The sequence below is a fragment of the Aptenodytes forsteri genome, unplaced genomic scaffold (assembly GCF_000699145.1).
Source record: "Aptenodytes forsteri isolate BGI_AS27 unplaced genomic scaffold, ASM69914v1 Scaffold14, whole genome shotgun sequence".
Lineage (NCBI taxonomy): Eukaryota > Metazoa > Chordata > Aves > Sphenisciformes > Spheniscidae > Aptenodytes > Aptenodytes forsteri.
Genome location: NW_008794457.1, coordinates 2,355,963 through 2,374,746, shown reverse-complemented (window position 1 = coordinate 2,374,746; position 18,784 = coordinate 2,355,963). Strand labels below are relative to the sequence as shown.

Genomic DNA, 18,784 nt, shown 5'->3' with positions numbered 1-18,784 from the left:
TGGACGGGGGACGGGCCGCCCCACCGGCCAACGCCCGCTACGGAGTCTACGGGGTGCCCCGGCTCCGGGGTGCCCCGGCTCCGGGATGTACGGAGACTATAGGGTGCCCCGGCTCCGGGCTGTGCGGGATCTGAGCAGTGCGGCGTCTATAGTCCAGGGCGCACGGGGTCCGAGCTGTACAAGTTCTATAGGGCACCCCGGCTCCTGGCTGTGCAGGGTCCAAGACGTACAGGGCATGCAGAGGCTGTACAGGGTCTGGAGTGTACGGGGCATGGAGTCTTTGGGGCGCATGTAGCGTATAGGGTGTATGGGGCACCCAGGTCCAGGTCTGAGCTGTATGGGACATGGTGTGTGTTGGGTCTGAGCTGCACAGGACGCTCGGGGTCCAGGCTGTGGAGGGTCTGGGGCGTATGGGACATGAGGGCTGTATGGGGCAGGGGGTGTTTGAGGCTCCCGGGGTCCTGCATGAATGGTGCCTGAGGCGTACGGGGTGCAAATGTCCCGGGTGTATGGGGCACACTGGCTCTGGGGAGGTCTGTGGGGCTGTCAGCGTCTATGGGGCTGGGGTTCTGTGGGACCTGAGGTGCAGAGGATCCCGAGGCACACAGGGATCAGGGCCTGAGAAGGACCGTGTCCCAGGTGCACAGAGCCTGGTATCTATGGGGTCCCATCCTGCCCTGGCCGTGATGGGAGGCAGGGCTCATGGGTGACCCCGGCATCCCAGCGCAGCATGGAGGTGTTGGGGTCTCCAAAGGGGTGTGAGAGACAGGGACGCGCAGCTCGGTGTTGGTTCTATCAGGACCATGTGGCACGGGGTGAGCGATGGGACAGGGCACCCTTCCTGGCACCTCCAGCGCTCGGCCAGGGACCAGGGTGCTGGGCGCTGGGGCTTGCCGGCAATGAGTGGCCGCTGCTGGGGAGGGGACCCAGCCTCCCACCCCCCGACTGTCCGGGTGTGGGGTAAGGGTGGCCGTGACTCAGCACTGTCCCTGCCACACCAGCCTCGCGCTCAGCCGCTGCCCAGGCGGAAGGGAAAACGCCTCGGGGAAGTGCCACCGCCAGGTGAACTTCCAGGAGGCAGCGTGGCACCGGGCGCTGCCACCCCAATTACCAGCCCTCGCCAACGCAGGATGCTGGAGCAGCGGGCCCAGCTCAGCCCCCTTTGCCAGCCCAGAGGCCGCTTTCCCCTCGGGACATCCCGGCAGGGTCGGTGACCGGTTGGTCCCTCCGAGCCGGTTGTTTGCACTCGCTGGTTCTCCTCCCCGCGGCGCAGCCTCGGCCTCAATCGGTGGCAGCACCACAGACGGGGCTTTGTTCGGCCTCGGTGCGACGCCTGCTCTTTCCCCAGATCCCGGCGATGGCACCTCCTCTGTTGGGACACTCGTTGCTGCCGCCTCCTCACAGGCGTGACGAGCCCGACGGGTTGGGGCGAAGGAAGGTACCGGATAAACGAGTTCTCGTGCCACAGCCGAGGGGAATTGCCACCGTCCCAATGCAAACACACGGCGTGATAACGCCGGGGCGCAGGGAGATCAGACACTACCTGGCACTAGATAAACCATCCCGGGCTGTAACACAGGGGGGAGGGGAAAAAAGCTGCCTGCTGCACGGCGAGGCTGGCCGTGCTGCATCTGGCATGCACCTGACGTGTGAGCTGCTCTGCCGGACTTGCCACCCCCCAAAAATCCCCGTTGGAAGGAGATGCAGGAGTCAATGCCCTCGGTGGCACTTGGGTTCTTCCTTTGGCTGCTTTCGGGCAGGCGTACCCCAAGCAGCTCTTTGAAGGAGGCATTGCACGACCTCGGTCTGGCTCCGGACCCCCGGCGCTTTGCCGGTGCCTCTCCTTGCCCACCGGAGGTCGCAGGGCTGTGCCATCCCCATATCGAGGGACGCGGGAGCCTGTGGTCTTGCAGGCATCCAGCATCCCCCCTGCTTACACCCAGGGACTTCAAGGGTTTTGGAAAAGGGGGAAAAAAAAAAAAAGTGTTAATGCAGGAAGGGTGAAGAGGAAGATGAGAGCCAGCCTTCGTCCCACCGGCACGCCTCTCTATGCCCCTTCCTGCAGCTCTCAGGAGGTCCATCCTTCGGCCACAGGTCCCTCTTCTGCATCATCCAGCCCCATTTGGCTAAGGACAAATTAACCCTCAAACTTTTTATCTATGCAAACAGAATGTATAGGGGAGATCAAAGTAAGAAGCGATAATTACCCAAACTAGACAGTGGATTTTAACAGCCTTGCTAGAGGGAAACTGGATCATCTAATTACCCCTCCAATTTAAGCAATGAGAGACTTTCATCACAGCCTCTTTGGGGTGCATGATGTGGCTGTGAGTCACGGTAAATCCCCCGTCCCTCTCGGGGTTGTTGTCCTCCCCTTCCTCACGCCCGTGTCGCCGTGTGTCGGGCTTGTCCCGGCTCTCCGTCCCAGCCTGAGCTCACTTGGACGTGGGCGCTCACGCGTTATTCAGAGGTGTTGTAACAAGAAGTGGCTTTTTTTTTATTATTATCATTGGAACAAGTTAAATTCAACCTCCTTTTAATAGTCCTGCTGCACCCAGTGTTTAATGGGCTGAGATGAAGCCTCGTGGGGCTCTGCCAGCCACTGTCCGGGGACCGCGTTGCTGATGGGATGGTGATGCTGGGAGCGTGTCACTGCGGGTGGGGACCTCGCTTGGGCTCCCTGTGCCTCATGGGGTGTCCTCGTGCTACGTGCCTGAGCCTGCATTGCCAATGCAGCTTGTCCCACGTGGACATCAGCAATTCGAGCTGTTTGGGAGCTCGGTGAAGGTGCTGGAGGCTCTGGGGCGATGCAGAGGCACTGCAGGGCTCCTGCGGGGTTTGACTCGCTGGGCAAATGGGCACGGGTGGAAAAACTGGGTCCGGGCTGCTGGCAGAGCAGCTGTCTGCAGGCAGCATCGCCCGCTTGGGCCAGGGGGAGGTTTCCAGCTCTTCCTCCTGCCTGCGTCCCAGGCACATCGGACCCCGTGCCGGACCATCCCTCCTGTCTGTACCTGCTCCTATCACAGCTGGATTTTGTTTTTCTTTTAACACCCCGAGCCCTGATGCGGGGCAGCACCGGGGCGGCGTAGCTGGCACAGGCCCGGCACCAAGTTCCCCACGGCCCTGCCTGACCCGCACAGGGCAGCGGGATGCTCGGAGGCGGATGCTGGGTCACCAGGTCACTGCATCGCACCGTGCCCTGGGTGTCTGGCCGCATTGCCTCCCAGCAGGAGAGCCGGCACCTCGCCGGAGCTGCCGCTCACTGGGGCAGTGGCGCGGGAAGGCGGCGCTTCATAGGCGTTAACTTTCCCTTCGTTACATCAGGCCTCTTACGCATCTTTCCTGGCAGGACCTGTTTGCCTGGGGACGACTTGGATGCATCGGCATCACCCATGGGCGAACAGGCAGAGCCCGGCGCTTGCGAAGACCCCTTTGCCTCCTTCAAACCCACCTTTTATTTGGAGGAGGAGGACGGGCAGGAGCCCCAGCGCTGGTCCGGGTGCTGGTGGGGCTCGGTCCCCGTGGGACCCCTGCGCGCTTGCGGCAGGCAGGAGCATGCCGCCGCTCCGGGGAGCGAGCCGGGACATGCAGGCATGGCTTGCACCCCGGTTGCGCCACAGCTGCCGGTCCTTTTGGTGCCAGCCCCAGGATGAACAAGAGGAGAGCCTTCCTCCTGCTCCCCGGCTAAGGAAGAGGAGGAGGAGGAGGTGACTCAGGCGAGGCTGGGCACTGGAAGGGAGCTGCCATAGCACACAGGGCAATGGCATCTCACTGGTGGCACCCGTCCTCCCCAGCCCGGGTGCTGCCGGCGAGGTGGGGTCCGAGCCCCCGTCTGCCTCCCTGACCTGGGAGGATGGGGAAGTCTCCGGCCACGACACGGTGCTCGGGCGTCCGTGGGCAGGGGAGTTGGAGGCGTGTGGACATTTTGGAAAGGGGAGGAGAGGTGCCAGGGTATTGCGTCAGCCCAGCTTTCTTAAGCATCCTTCCTGCCGCCGGCGAGGCTGCGGTGCAAGCGTTGAGGTGGAGAGCACGGGCTCATTTCTTGGGGGACGGAGAAGCCATCTCTGTCTTAAAGCCAAATTTTCTTCCAAAGCACTCGCGGGGAGGAGGCAAAAGTCATAACTTGACCATCCTTGGCTGGATTTCAAGGCATCCCACCACCCCCAGGGTTTCAGGATGTCTGGCTGAAGGATGGAGCGTGCAAAGCAGAAAATAGCGGTGGGGACCCTCGCGGAGAGAGGTGTGGTGGTCCACAGCATCAGCTCACGCCGGCGTTCTGCCTGCAGTAAAATTGATGTCTGCTCAAGTCCAGCCTGGCTGGAAATATCCCCTGCCCTGCCCTGCCCTGCCCTGCGCGCTCCCCCGGGGCAAGGGGCTGCCTCGGGGCTGGGCAGCGCAGCTTCTGTACCAGTGGGATGAGTCTTGAAATCCAGCTAGCCCAGGAAAGGGGGTGGGAGCCCAGCCGGCAAGGAGTGCCCACTGTCAGCAAACAGCACCAGGGCCCTGCCTCGGCATCACCAACGTGGCACAGAGTAAAGTCCTGTCCACCCCAGCGAGGTGACGCTGGTCCTCCTGCATCCCAGCTCCTCCTGCGGCTGCCGGGGGCTGGGGAGGGGGGGTTATTCCCAACAGGGACGTGATGCCCTCGCGTCCTTCAAGGGAATCGCATCCCTCTCGGAGCAGCAGGGAGAGCATCTGTCAAGGAGCCCTGCTTGCGCCGTGGCTGCTGGGAGAAAACCCTTCCACGCTGCAAGCAGCACAGCTGGAAACCCCGTTGGGCATTGCTGTGCTGGGGCTGCCGGGCCGCGCCGTACCCTGCTGCTGGGTTAATGGGTAACTCAAGGTGACAAAGCGGGAGCAAAGGCATGTTTGGCACGTCCTGCCCGGGGAGCTGGCAGGCTGCCGGCGCTGCTGCCGGGGCGCACGGCCGGTTCAGGGCTTGCAAGGGCACACTGCGGTCTTGCCAAGCCCCCCGTCAGCGGCAGGGCTGGCGCCGGAGCTGGCAGGGCCACGGGAAGGAGGCCGGTGCTGGCAGCCGGCAATGTGTTTGCTTCCAAGCATAAGCCAAGGCAGGTTTCTCCTGTTTCTCAGCCAGCCCTGGCAGCAGGACTGCAGCCTGGGCTTCATCCTGCTGCTGCCGCACCAGCGCGTCCCCCCTAGCCCTCTCTAGCCAAAACCAAACCCCCACCCCATCTTGCATAGCCTGTGGTGAAAGTTCCTAGCCCAGCGCCGCCCTGCGAAGGGCACTTTGCCTTTTTCCCCGGGGCAAGCTCCCTCCTGCTGTGTTATTTCCCCTGTGCCCGGAGCCAGGGTGGTGGCACCAGCCGTGCCACGCTCCCCGGCTCTGGCAGCCCAGCTTTCTCAGGGACCGAAACGCCGAGCTGGGCTTTTGCTGGAGAGCAGCGGGGTGGGGAGGAGGCAGCCCAGCGCCGGTGTTGTGAGCAGTAAACCAACGATGCCCCTCGCTTTGCTGGCAGCGGCGCTGGCTCAGGCTGGTGCTTGCCGGGCTGCTGGCCTGCGGGAAGGTGAGCTGTGCTACGGCACTGCCCGTTTGCAAGGGGCAACGCTGGCCAAGGGCCCGGAACCTCTGCTTTGCGAGGCCCAAGCACTGGCAGCCAGTGCCCTCCCAGCAGCACGGTGGGGTGGTCTGAAAAGCGGGCTCGGGGGGCAGGTTTCCAAAAAGACCTGAGCACGCGATGCTCGGTGCACAGTTCAAAGGGCAGCAGAGCTCACCAGCAACCGCATCCCTTGGGAACCTGCTCTGCAGGAACTGACCAACTTAAATTCATCAGATTTTTTCCCTTATTTATTTAGCAGGCAGGCGTGAGCTCGCTCTGCCCGTGCCCCTGGGTGGAACGGCCACCACCATCCCCAACCGCGTCTGCCAATGGTGTTTCACCACCGGGTTTTCCTTCTCTTTTCAGAGCCACCCCGAGCCGGTGGATGAGAAGGCGGCGGATGCTGCAGCCCAGACCCCAACCCGGTTGGATCCCCGCTGTAAAACGGTGGACGTGGAGAAGGTAAGAGCCGGGGGTTCCTCCAGCACGGTGTTTGCCAGGGGGCTCCCAGGGGAGACCAGGTCTCCTCTTCCCTGCAGGAGCACTGGCTTTCTGCTGACCCCAGGATGGGAGGGAGGCTGGGAGGGAGCCGATCCGGCTGCTCCTGCCCTTTCTCCCGGCGCAGACAACATCGCTCGTGCTTTGTTGCCCAGGTGTGGCCACGCTGGGAGGCTCCTGCCGTGGCGGCGTGGGCGGAGATGGCTTTCTCTGACAGCAGCTGTGCTCTTCGAGCGGGACGTGCTGCCAAGCCACACCTTGCTTGCTTGCTTTATTTTTTTTTTCTTGCTTTATTTTTTTCATTTTTTCCTCTTGACTGAGCAGCCATAATGAGCCCTAAGGGATCCCCCAGGCAGGGCAATCCCCGTGCACGCTGGGTGCTCCCTGCCCTGCCAGCTCCTCTCCAAGCATGCCACGGGAGCGGCGGTTCGTCCCCAAGGTGCCTTTGGACGTCCCTGCCGTTCACAGCACCATCTGGCCGCCGTGCCTTGCACAGTCCCGGCTCGTCGGTGAGCGTGCTTTTATCTTGCAGAAGGATTTTTCTTTTTTTTTGAGCATGAGAACGCCTTTCACCTGCTCCTCTTAATATTTTGCTGCTGACGGTCTTTAAAAACGAATCTGCCATCCCAAAGTGACATTTTTGCTCTAACTTTTCCCCAACCTCCCTGACGGACAGTGTCTCCATCCCTGTCCACGCACCCGCTGCGGGCTGGGGGTGTTTCACCTCCTGGACAATCGCGTCCATCCCTGCCTGGAGCAGAGCCCCCAAAATGCCTGCAGCCACCTCGGCTCCTTGCCCTGAAGCGCCCCAAGCTGAGCTGTGCCCCCCACACCGCTGCCAAACGACTGCCAGCACAACCCTGGGCGCTGGGTTGCCTTGCCGGTGCCGCACGGCACAGGACGGCCGATGGAGAGTTGCCAGGCCTGGGGCTCGGCTGAGCGAGTGTGATTTCTGTCCCGGGGCAGGGGTGGACCGAGAAACCACTTTATCTGGCCGGGCCAGCAGAAGACGCGTCCGGGGATGCTGAGCGGCAGCAGAGGCGGTGCTGCCGGTTGGGTCTCTCTATTTTCGTCCCGTGCAGACATGCGCGCCCACACGAGTCCCTTCTTGCTCTTGCAGCCATCTGAATGCAGCCACGCGCTGGAGCAGTGGCTGGCGTTTGCGTTCCCATCCTGTATCCCTGCTCCCCATCCCTTTCTGCTTCGCTCCTCACCGCCGGAGCGCTCGAACGGCTGCAGCTGCCCCACGCGTCCTCTCCGCAAGGAGAAAAGCCCTTGGCCGGGGCAATGCCAACGGGGACGGGCTCCGCGTCCTACCGGTGGCTTGCTGGCATGGCTAGTGAGCGGGGAGTATCGCTGCTCGCTATCTAATCTTGGCAGCTCCCGAGGGCAAAAGAGCCTCGGTTATCAGGGCCTGATGCTGAGCCAGGTCCAGGTACAGCCGCCTTCACCTTGAACCACCGGCAGGTACCCGGTGGCACAGGGGCGAGCTCAGCCCCGCATTCGTGGGTAGATGGGGCTGATGTGTGTCTGGCTGTGCTTGTCTGCCCCGCACCGGTGCTTGCGGGGAGCTCAGGGCTGCCTGGAGCAAGAAGCAGCTGCTTGTGGGGCATGGGAAGGGGCTTGCAGCCCGAAATCCTGCAGCTGCGGCGCAGCTTTGTGCCCAGTGCCGGGGGGGGGTGGGTCCCACGGGGGTACAACCGCTATCTGCTCCCTCAGGACCTGGTGGACTGGCAGAAGCCCTTGCTGTGGCAGGTGGGCTACTTGGGGGAGAAGTACGACGAGTGGGTGCACCAGCCTGTGGATCGGCCCATCCGCCTCTTCCACTCGGATTTCCTCGAGTCCCTCTCCAAGACGGCGTGGTGAGCCCCCGGGGGTCTGCACCGTGCCCCGTCCGGTGTCTCCACAGGGAGGGGGGGGGACAGCTCGCCACCCGGTGGGACGCTCCCTCTGACATCTCCCTCTATCCCATAGGTACGTGGTGTTCATGGTGTGGGCCCCCGTGGTGCTCTATCTCAGCTGGGTCAGCTACACCTCCCTCGCCCAGGGCAACACCAGGCTCTTCTCCTCCTTCACCACAGGTACGAGCAGTGGCAAAGCCTTTGGGCTCGGCTCGCTGCCCACCCTTCGGGTCCAGGGGCAGGACAGCCATGGACGGGGGGAGACCTCTGCATCCCTTCTGCATCCCTCCTTCCGTGCATGCTCGCTATGAGCCGCATGCAAGAGCAGCGGGTGAGCCCCTGTCCCTGCAGCCACTGGCATGTCCCCTGCACGAAGCCACCTGCGCTGCTTTGAAGCCTGAGCTCGCCCACCTCCATTCCCTCCCCTCGCCCACACAATTCGGTCCCCCAGGGGGATCGATGGAGGCAGGGAGCCCGCTGGCCCAGGGTGCAGCCTGCTCCCTCTCGCCTCCCTTCCCTCCATCCCCAAAACGGAGCCCTGCCGGTGCTGCGGTGCGTGCCACCCCCCCCCAGGCCGCATCTGAGTGCCGGCGCGGGGGGCGAACAAACCCGGCTCTCAGCGCTGCCGGCGTCGTACAGTGCGGGGCTTGTTTGCCCAAAGCGCCTGCCCTTGAATCTCCCACTGTCTGCTCCCCCGGGAATAACAAGCGTGGCCGGGGCAGGCTGTCTTCTTTGTTGTGCTTTTTTTCTTTTTTTTTTTTTGCTGGGCTCCCTATTTTTTTTGCAAGGTGCCACCCGGTGCCGGCTGTGCCACCCGGTGCGGGCTGTGCCTGGCTGCGGGGTGGAGCACCCGCTGCACCGGCACCCCCACTGCTCCTTGCGGCATTTGGCACCTTGCTGCCAAGGGGTTTGTTTTGGTTTTTTTTTCTTCTCCCAAAAATGAACAGGTTTGGGGGGGATCTGAATTCTGCTAGCGAGGATGCAGGGCTGGCAGCCAGCCCCGAAAGGAGGAGGTGGCTGAAAAATGCTCTGCGGGGGAAAGTGCCTAACAAACCTATTCTTTTTCCCCAAAAATAAACAGTGTTGCTGGTGTTGGTTTTTTTTTTTTTTAAAACTGTCACAAGTGCTGCCTGTGCAGATAAGATCCCTCCTGCCTTGTTCTGGTGGGTGAAGCAGCTTTGTAAGGACAGGGCTGTCCCTGGAGTGCATGTCCAAGCCCCCACTGGCATCTGGGATGCAGAGGACCCCCCCCCTTGCCAGCTCCTTGCGGCAGCGAGAAGCCGACTGTTTCCGTAAAGAGTGTAAATTAAGGGGAATCAAAGGAAAACATGGCTTGGAGCGGTGCTTGGGAAGGTAGCTCCCTGGGGAAGCTTGGGGCAGGAGGCGGACGAGAGGTGGGAGGGAGGGAGGGAGAGCCGAGCTTCACCCGGATGCCGATGGGAGGATGGCGATGGATAAGAGCACCCACACGTCGCCTGCCATGCTGACCGCTGCACGTCTTGTTGTGTAGAGTACTCCATCCCCGTCCACAAATACTACTTCCCCTTCATCTTCCTCCTGGGGATGTTCCTGTGGTCCCTGCTCGAGTACCTCATCCATCGCTTTGTCTTCCACATGAAGCCACCCGCTAGTAACTACTATCTCATCACCCTGCATTTCTTGCTGCATGGGCAGCATCACAAGGTGAGTCGCAGCTTACGCCTCCACCGGCGCCCGCTGGGCCGTGGGAACGGTGGCCTTTGCTCAGGCGGAGCCTGTTTGTGCGTGTTCAACGTGACTCGTGGCATCTTCGCCCCAAGCGGGGCCCTTACCTAATACCAGCAAGGGTTGCAAGACTGGCTCGGAGGAGCTGGAGTTAAACTTGCAAGCTCCGGTTGGGCGAGGGGGAAAACCAAAAAAGCCATGGGCTCCCTCTAGCTTCGCTGAAGGAAACGTCCCCATGGAGCTTGGGGACCTGCCAGACAAAGCCGCCAGCTGCCGGGCCACCTCGGCGTGGGCGAGGGGCTGCTCTCGCCACCGGGTACATCTTTTGGGTAGGGCTTCTGGGGGCTGCTTTGGCGTTGGCTTTTCCCGAATGGGCGTCCCCAGTGCTTGGCAGGGATGTTCTGGGGGCTGGGGGACGTGGGGTGAGCTAGGAGCTGCCTGTCCCACCGTCCTTCTCTGCTTCCAGTCTCCCTTCGACAGCTCCCGCCTGGTCTTCCCTCCTGTGCCAGCCTCGCTGGTGATCGGCTTCTTCTATGGCGTCCTGCAGCTCCTGCTGCCGGAGGTGCTGGGGCTCTCGGTGTTCGTCGGGGGGCTCTGCGGCTATGTCATCTACGACATGATGCACTATTACCTCCACTACGGCTCACCGAAGAAAGGCACCTACCTGTACGGGCTGAAGGCTTATCACGTCAAGCACCACTTTGAACACCAAAAATCAGGTAGCGCCGCCTTTCCCCACGCGTGCCAGTGGGGGCAAGGGCTGTCAAAGCCCAGCCTGCCTGCACGTGTGCAGCTGATGCTCTGAAATATTTAGCGTTCAGGATTTGGGCTGGGGAAACTCAAGAGCTGTGTCGCTGGGGAAGCAATGTACAAGGTGCTGCAGCCCCATGGGGCGCGTTTCTCGGCCCCCAGATTGAGGATGGGGAGCTGGTGCGGCGCAGGGGCGAAGGCAGCAGTCCATCTCGCCGGCAGGCACCGATGCCGCCCGGGGATGCCGGGGCGGAAGCGGAGCCCCCGCGGCACCGGGAAGTGGGTGCCCATCCCCGCCCGGGGCAGCATCCCCCGCGCCCCGCGGCACCGGGAAGTGATCCCCGCCCCGCGGCACCGGGAAGTGCCATCCCCGCTGAGGCCCCGGCCTTCCCCGGGTCCGCCCCACGCCTTCCCCAGCCTGGCGCTTGCTCAACCTGCCCTTTGCCCGGTTTCTTAGGAGCAAGCACCGCCGTCCAGATAAGCTATCGTCCATGGGGCCTGGTGGCATGGCCCAGCCAGCTCCCTCTGCTCTTCCTCCTCGCCCTCCCCTTGCCTTCCTCCCTCTCCAAAACGTGGGCTCCTGCCCCTCCCTCGCCAGTCTCTCCAGAGGGACCCCTGGCCCCGGCATCGCTGTCAGCCGGTGTCACCTTTGCACCCAGCCGGGCGATGTCCCATCCCCGCCACGTGCCCCTCGTGCCGACTGCTCCCAGCCCTGCCGGTCTCGGCCATGGTGGCACCGGCTTGGTTAATGTTGAGCAAGCTGCACCCTGTCCCTGGTGGGATCCCGGTGATGGCGGTGCCGCGGGCTGAGCGCTCTCTCCCCTGCCCGCAGGCTTCGGCATCAGCACCCGCTTCTGGGATCACCCCTTCCGGACACTCATCCCCGAGGAGACCTTCGAGAAAGAGGACTGACGGCCCCGCCGCGGTGCCCGGCTGCCAGCTCTGTCCCTCCCAGGCTGGGGCTGGCATCCCTCCCCAGCCCTCGGCGGGGGGGGCTGGCCTCTTCCCCCTTCCCAGGGGCTGTGCCACAGCGGTGGCCCCACACCGGAGCATCCCCATGGTGCGCTGTGGTCCAGCTGTGGCACTGCCAGGCGGGGCGAGGATGCAGGGAAAGGGGATGAGGAGGTTGCGGGGCTCCCGCCCCTTCCTTGCCACCCTCCCGCTCCAGGTCACGGATGCGCAGGCAGGTCTGCTGCCCAAGAGATGAAGTGCCCGATGCTGCCCTCCCTCCTCCGCCCCAGCACCTCGCCGGAGCCCCCCTGAGCCCCTGGCCCTCCTGGGGTGCCCCCTCCCTGGGTCATCCAACATGCTGCAGTTAACCCCATCACCTAACTCTTGCCGAGGGGCTTCCGTATCCCGGGTCCTTCTCCGGCCCGATCCCAGCACAGGGTTTTCTTGGCCTGCGGCCCTTGGGGTGGGGATCCCGCAGGTCTGGATTTTGCCTTTTTCTAACCAGTGCACCCGTATCTCTCTGCCAGATTTACCAAGTTCATGGTTTTTGTAGACATTGGCTACTTGAAACTCAAACTCCAATGAACAGAATTGCTACGAGATGCCTTTTTTTGCTGATCCTGTGATTTTATTTTTTTTTTCTAATGTTTACTGCGGATATTTAAAGGTTTGGAATAAAGTTATATGTAAAACTGTAGACACTACAATTGTAAATAAAGTGTATATTTTGAAAAATAAAGCCTTTTAAAAAGGGTCTGGCAAGTGTATCCCTCGGGGCTGCTCCCACCTTCTGTCACCCTCGGTGCCGTGGTACCTTGTGGTCGCCTTTCTCGGCTCCCGCTACGAGATGCCTTTTTTTGCTGATCCTGTGATTTTATTTTTTTTTTCTAATGTTTACTGCGGATATTTAAAGGTTTGGAATAAAGTTATATGTAAAACTGTAGACACTACAATTGTAAATAAAGTGTATATTTTGAAAAATAAAGCCTTTTAAAAAGGGTCTGGCAAGTGTATCCCTCGGGGCTGCTCCCACCTTCTGTCACCCTCGGTGCCGTGGTACCTTGCGGTCGCCTTTCTCGGCTCCCTGTGCTGACGAAAGCTGTGCCGTCAACCACGGTGGTGGCGAGGAAGATGCTCTTTGCCAGGGGAAATCACGGCAAACCTGCGTGACCCCGAGCTCTCGGTAAGTGGAAGCTGGTCAGAGCCACCGCTCACTTCTCCGAAGTTGGGCAACAGCATCACGTGCCACCCGATGCTTACCCAAATCAGCCTGGCCCTCTGATGAAGCCAGCCGCAAAGTTTCCTGCATTCCTGGCAGAGGTCAAGCGTTGTTTCCAGCACTTTCTTCGATGCTGGGGGGTCCTGGGGCTGCAGGGATGGGGAGGGGAGCGGAAGGTCCCAAAGTACCAGCATCACTCATGCGGGACAGGTGTACTCCGGAGGGTCCCGCTGCCCGGTGCGGGAAGCTAGGCGGGGGTCACAGAGCTGATGCCGAGGGTGTTGCAGCACCCTGGGCAAGCCTTGCTGGAGCCGGCAGTGCAGCAGAAGGGGTTGGGGTGCTCAAAATAGCAGCAAGTGTCATGATGGGGGGCACAGCCTCCCCCCATCCCCTTCTTCCTGATGCACTTCTGCAGGCAATTCCTTCCAGCTGGCAAAACCCAGCGCGGGGGGATACAGCCTGCCCGGCCCCTTCCTCCACCACGCCCAGCAGCTTTCTGAGAATGGGGAGCCGCAGCGGGTTGCACAATGCCCCTTCCGCTGCCCGCGGGAGCAGCGGCCAGGGAAAGCACCCTATAAACTCATGCTCGTCCTGCCGTGCCTCTCCAGTCTGCAGAGGCAGCCGAGGCGGAGGCGGGCGAAGCAGGGGCAGGTAAACCCAGCTGATTTCTCTTAGCAAGCGGACGAGCTTCTTCCCTGGCGGCCGTGCTGGAGAGAGCCTGAAGAGGAAGGGAGAGTGGCTGCAGCTTGTTTCTGGGTGTGTTTCTGTCTCGTTTCCAGCTGATAGAGCCTGGCACCTCTCTCTCAGTGCTGGCTGCATCAATGGCATGGGTGGCTGCTGCTAATTTCTCTGCAACCGGGGCAGTTTTCTGTCCCTGCTGCCAGGACACAGGCTGGGGAGCAGGGACCGTCCCTGCGGGGACGCTGAGCTCATAGAAAGAGTTTGATTTAAAATCTTAAGCAGGCAATACAGGGCTACAGGGAGAAAAATATGGAGAAGTCGGGATGCCGGGGCTGTGAAGGTGTGAAAGCTTTTATTAGATGGGTGATAACAGAGAGAGATGTTGGCTAGAAATGAAAATGGATCTTTATGGTCAAAAACGTAGGCTCTGTGGGCAGGACCCCAGGGTGGCGCGGGGCCGGTGTCAGGGAGCACTGCCTGGGGGATGCTCCTTGGATCATCACTGACCCTGCTCGTCTGCGTGTAAGCTCTCTGGGTATGGCTAACACTAATTTACATAAATCAAGCCAAAACATCTCTTGCTAATGCGGAGCGAGATGTGCCAATACTGCTGCTACCGATGTCTGTGTTTGCGGGTGCCCGCTCCGGTCTGCACGAGCGGCCGCGGTGCCAGGCGAATCAGAGAAAGCAAAGCAGACGGAGGAGATATAAGGGGCTATAGGAGACCTGGAGGGTGGTGTGCCATGTTAAGGCTGTTCCTTAGGGTGGAAGGCGTGGAAGAGCCGCATCCGGCTGATCTCTGAGTGGTGCCTGAGGCTCACCTCCACCAGACGCTGCCAGCCCGTGTCCCCAGTGGCCAAGCCTTTTGCTGCAAGCATGGACATCATGGAGAAAGTCTTCTCTGTGGCCCAGGCCATCCACACACAATTCGAGCAGGTGAAGTGCTGCAAGCACCAGTGCCACCGCCTCGTGGAGCGCATCCAGATCCTGCTGGAGCCCGTGAGGATCCTCAAGGCTCAGCCGACGAAGCACATCTCCTACCACGAAGAGGAACTATTGAAGAAGCTGCTCTGGGCGCTGGGGGAAGCCCAGAAACTGGTGATGAAATACAGCCAGACCAGCTGGATCCAGAAGTTCCTGAGAGCCCACAGTGCCAGCGAGGAGTTTGTCTGGGTGAATGAGAGTCTGGAGGACGTCGCCCAGGGGCTCTCGCTCCTGCTGCAGGCAGAGCAGAAGCAGGCTTTCCTGGAGGCTTTCCAGGCAAAGACCTGTCGCAGGCAGGACGCTGAGGACATGAAGGATGACAGGGCTTTCTTGGACCAGGTGATCGCAAGTAAGTGTGCATTTAGCAAACCCTCTTTCCCTGAGACCGGCGGTTGGCATCTCTCCCCAGCTGCTGCCCAGCTTTGTCTTGATGGCCATGGCCAAGGAGAGCCAAAGGGACATTTAAACCATGAGAAAAACTAACCACATCAGTCCTGCACGTTCATCCAGTGGCCCCACCTCTGCACATTTCTCTCCCCAGGTACCGAGGAGCCTGAAGACGTGGCCAAGGAGATCTACATTGACAGACAATGTATGGAGAGCAAGGTAGACTGGATGCAAAGTGAGCTGAACAAAATCATGCGCGTGATGGAGTGTAAGTCAGCATCACACCTCTAGGCACCCTATGCACTGTGTCCTTTCCCCCCGAGCCCTACCTAACGTGTCCCTCGTTCCCTCCCGGCGCATGGCGGAAGCAGGCTTGAAGAAGGTCAATGTTGGTAAAAGAGAAGACATCACCGAGATCAGGCGGGACCACCTCACCTTCTACAGACACCTGCAGGACACCGAGAGCTACGACCTCTACAAGGGCGAGTACCTCAAGTACCCCGTCGCCATCAAAACCTTCAAGAGGCCACTGACCACCGACCCAGTGTGAGTTGTCCTGGGTGGGAGCAACATGGGGCAGCCAAGAGGGGAGGGTGGCACAGCACCATGTCATGCCTTGTTCCAGGGATCTCACCGTGCTGTCCCTTTCTGCAGGAAGGTGAGAGACATCTTCGAGAAGGAGATTCAGACCCTGAAGAAGTTTGAGTCTCCAAACATCCTGCGCATGTACGGGATCTGCATTGAGGAGAAAGGTAGGAGATGTTGCATTAATGTCACCCTTCCCCCCCCACACCTGTCCCTGACGCTAGCTGGTGGCAGATGGTTTGTTGTGGTCCCCTCCCAAGAGGGGGCACAAGGTGGGATGCTCAAGGTTTTGCCTTGCAGATGGGAGCCCCTGCTTCTCCATCGTCATGGAGTACTGTAAGCACGGGACGCTGCGGGATGTGCTGACCAAGCAACAGCATCTCTCCTGGGATATCCGCATTCGGATGGCCCTGGGAGCCGCCAGGGGCCTTTACAGGTGAGCTCCTGCCTAAATCGGTGAGCAAGTCCATCTTACAACCCACAAGCCGTGCTCAGCTTCCTGGTATCTCTCAGTAAGCAGTGGTATCCTGTTAGACACTGTTTCCACCACCTTGGGACACCAGGATGGGAGGCTGGTGAAGAAGTAGGCGGTGGGTTTGGATGCAGTAGTGCCCATCTCCCCTGGTCACTGGCCCCTACGTCTGGCTTCAAGCCTGCAAAGGCCTGGAAAGGAGAAATCCCCTTCCCCGCACCCATAGAGCAGCTTCAGAAGCACCCTACAGCATGGCCAGTTCTCCTTACGGGTCCTGCTCATCCGCAAGGCTCATTATTTTGCCCCAGCAGCTGCTGGAAAGGTTGGCTTGGCAGGGTTCATCCACCAGGACAGGCAGAGAGCTGCTGCCTTCTCTGGGTGCATGTCAGTCCATCCCCTAACGCAGCAGGAGGGAGCCCTGAGGTGGGGATGGGTCCACCACCAGCATATGTTGCCCTTGGTTCTGTCCGGCTGCAGATTGCACCAGACAGAGGAGAAGTCCCGACTCCACGGCTGCATCTGCAGTAGCAAGTTCCTGGTGGCCGGGGATTACTGTGTGAAGGTAAGGACCATGCTTGGAGAAGCTCCCGGGAGTTTTGCATGTCTTTGTGGATGTCTTCCCCCACCAACACCAAAGGGAATTATGATGGTCCAGAATAACAGCTGGGGTAGAGTCATCTCCCCTGTCACCTTAGACACTTAAAATCTCAGTTCAACATTATCTCTGTTTTATCATCAGCAAAGTGAGTGTTTCTGAGCCGTCCACCCTGGGATGAGCAGTTCACCTGCCTCCACCTACGGTTTTGCTTGCAGAAAGAGCCACATGCCGGGCAGCACACGTGGCTGCATGCCAGCCTTTGCTGCTGAGGGCACCTCGCTCTGTTTTCTCCAGCTCGGGGCAATCCTCAGCCGTGCCACAGGTTTCTGCAGACTGTGTTTCTACCGCTTCTCCCCCTCTCTCTCTCATTCTCTCAATCAGCTGTCGGGATTTGAGCTGTGTGAAACGGAGTCTTCCATCAAGAGGAAAGCCAAGAAGAACTGGAAACAAGTCTCTATGTTGGCTTACATCGCCCCTGAGAACCTGCAAGACATCAACTACCCCTACAAGAGGCCCTGTGAAATATACAGGTGTGTCTGTCCCTCCCAGGAGAGGTGCCCGTAAGCAGGCAGATGCCTGGCAGCGTAGCTGTTGAGCTATGGAAGAAAGCCAGGTTTAATCAGACACATAAGCAGCCGTTTGTGGTTGGCATAGCCCGACAGACCCCTACGTTAGGAAGGAGTAGAAGGTGGTAGGATCAATGCTGAGACTCTTGCTTGCCTCCTTCCAGCTTCGGGATCGTGCTGTGGGAGATTGCGACCTCCAAAATCCCATTTGAAGGTGAGACAGAAGTATCTCATCCCCCGCGTAATAGCCACACGGCCCGGTGCGGCTGCTGGCTGGCGTTGGGTGCTCCCTGCTCCTTCCCGGAGCATCCCGCGGCGTGCGGGTCCCAGTGGCAGTGCCTGGCGTGCAAAATAGCTTCATGGCTTCTCCTGGGACTCCAATACAGTAAAGCATTTCAGCAACATGCTTAAACCACAGACATGCAAGTGATTTTTGTCTCCATTTGATCTTCCTGTGCATTGAAGCATAAACACATCTCCTTGCTCCACTGGAGCCCAAAGGTGTCATGCCAAATACGGGGGGGTTCATTGCAGACACAGTTTGGGTGGCTTCTCTGCTGGCTTCTCCATGCCATAGGCTGCAGGAAGGCTCTTGGCGTGGCTTTGCACTAGGTTTCCTCCCCAGCACCCTCCTGTGACAGCAGAGCTCTGTCCTGACACTCCTGTTTGCACGCATGTTGTCTAGGCTGCATTCCCCAGGAGATCACGGAAAAAATCTGCAACCACCATTACCGGGACCCTGTTGGGGAAGATTGTCCCGCAGACCTGCGGAAAGTCATTGACCAGTGCCGGGCCTTTGACCCTTCCCAACGCCCTTCTGCAGAGGGTAAGTGTCCTGGACATCTGCTCCCCGCTCCACAGGCCCTTTGTATCCCTCTATCAGCTGCTTCAGGGGTCAGTTTGCCCCTTATTTTCCATATGAATTTGTCTGGCTTTGTGTTTCGGGATCACTCCTTGACCTACCTTCTTATGCTAATGAGTCCCCTAATTAGTAGACCTCTTTCTCCTGTAGTGTGATAGTTCATACAGTTAACGTTTATCCATGCCTTGACAATAATCACCAGGCTGTTCATCTGGCATCACATAAGAGTGAGCTTTTTCTCTCAGACAAGCGCCGAACTGGGAGCAGGGGTGTGTGGGTTAATCCCCACTCAGGTCCTACAGATCCTGTAAGCTGGAGGAGCAGCCACGACACGGTGCAGGAACATTTCCTGCCTTGGGCTTCAAGCAATAAATTGCAATCTTGGGAATTGCTCTGCGACGGGGAAGATTTCACCGTCTTTGAAGTTGGTCTGGGTCTGATCAGATAAATAATTGGTCTCCATCGGAAGATTTAACAGAAACAGCAGGAAAAGATAGAGGAACTTTTTCGGTGTGCTTGAAGGCACAGAGATTGTACCCTTCCCTCAGTTCATCTCTCCAAGGGGAGAAAGCTTCCTTCAAACTCACCCGCCCCATCCTACGGAGATGGTTTCCATACAAGAGATATGGAGCGTGTGCTTAAGAAACCACCCAGCTCCTGCTGTGTGCCACGCTCTCTGTGCCTCCGTCTCCCAACAGCAGCTCCCCCAGCAGACCCTGCTGCAAGGAATCGCCCCGGCTGAAGTGAAAACACCAAAAAATCATCAGAAATGTTGGCAAAGCCGCACTGAGGATACAGCATGTCTTTATTACTCTAATCCAACGTCCAGTCGTGCCTGCGTGGCGCTGAGCTGGAAGGATGTGTTCTCACAGCTGTTTCCAGGCATCTCTCTGTATACATGGCTGCTTCTCTTTGGGCTGTACTCACCTGTGTCAGTTCGGGGCTGTCCCCCGCTCACGGCTGCCCAGTCGCGCTGGCCTGAGGAGAGAGGGACTTCATGTCCCGGTTGTTATCAGTGAGGGAAAGCTATCTTCTCGGGTTAAAAAAAAAAAAAAAAAAAAAAGCCTA

The 18,784-nt window shown here is 59.7% G+C and overlaps 2 protein-coding genes across 2 annotated transcripts in view; both read left to right on the top strand.

Annotated features, from left to right (window-relative positions):
- Nucleotides 1–5,455: 5,455 nt before the first annotated feature.
- On the top strand, nt 5,456–11,323 carry FA2H (fatty acid 2-hydroxylase). The gene is made up of 7 exons (XM_009290859.1): nt 5,456–5,491; nt 5,925–6,020; nt 7,776–7,918; nt 8,031–8,137; nt 9,468–9,640; nt 10,128–10,380; nt 11,244–11,323. The coding sequence occupies exons 1-7, from the start codon at nt 5,456–5,458 to the stop codon at nt 11,321–11,323; spliced, it is 888 nt and encodes a 295-aa protein (XP_009289134.1).
- Nucleotides 11,324–14,138: 2,815 nt separating this feature from the next.
- MLKL (mixed lineage kinase domain like pseudokinase) overlaps nt 14,139–18,784 on the top strand; it is a 4,887-nt gene continuing 241 nt past the window's right edge. Inside the window, exons 1-9 of the mRNA XM_009290858.1 lie at nt 14,139–14,595; nt 14,788–14,901; nt 15,005–15,179; nt 15,288–15,385; nt 15,519–15,654; nt 16,168–16,252; nt 16,670–16,818; nt 17,019–17,068; nt 17,540–17,680. Coding sequence (XP_009289133.1) covers nt 14,139–14,595; nt 14,788–14,901; nt 15,005–15,179; nt 15,288–15,385; nt 15,519–15,654; nt 16,168–16,252; nt 16,670–16,818; nt 17,019–17,068; nt 17,540–17,680 — 1,405 coding nt within the window. The remainder of the gene's footprint in view (nt 14,596–14,787; nt 14,902–15,004; nt 15,180–15,287; nt 15,386–15,518; nt 15,655–16,167; nt 16,253–16,669; nt 16,819–17,018; nt 17,069–17,539; nt 17,681–18,784) is intronic.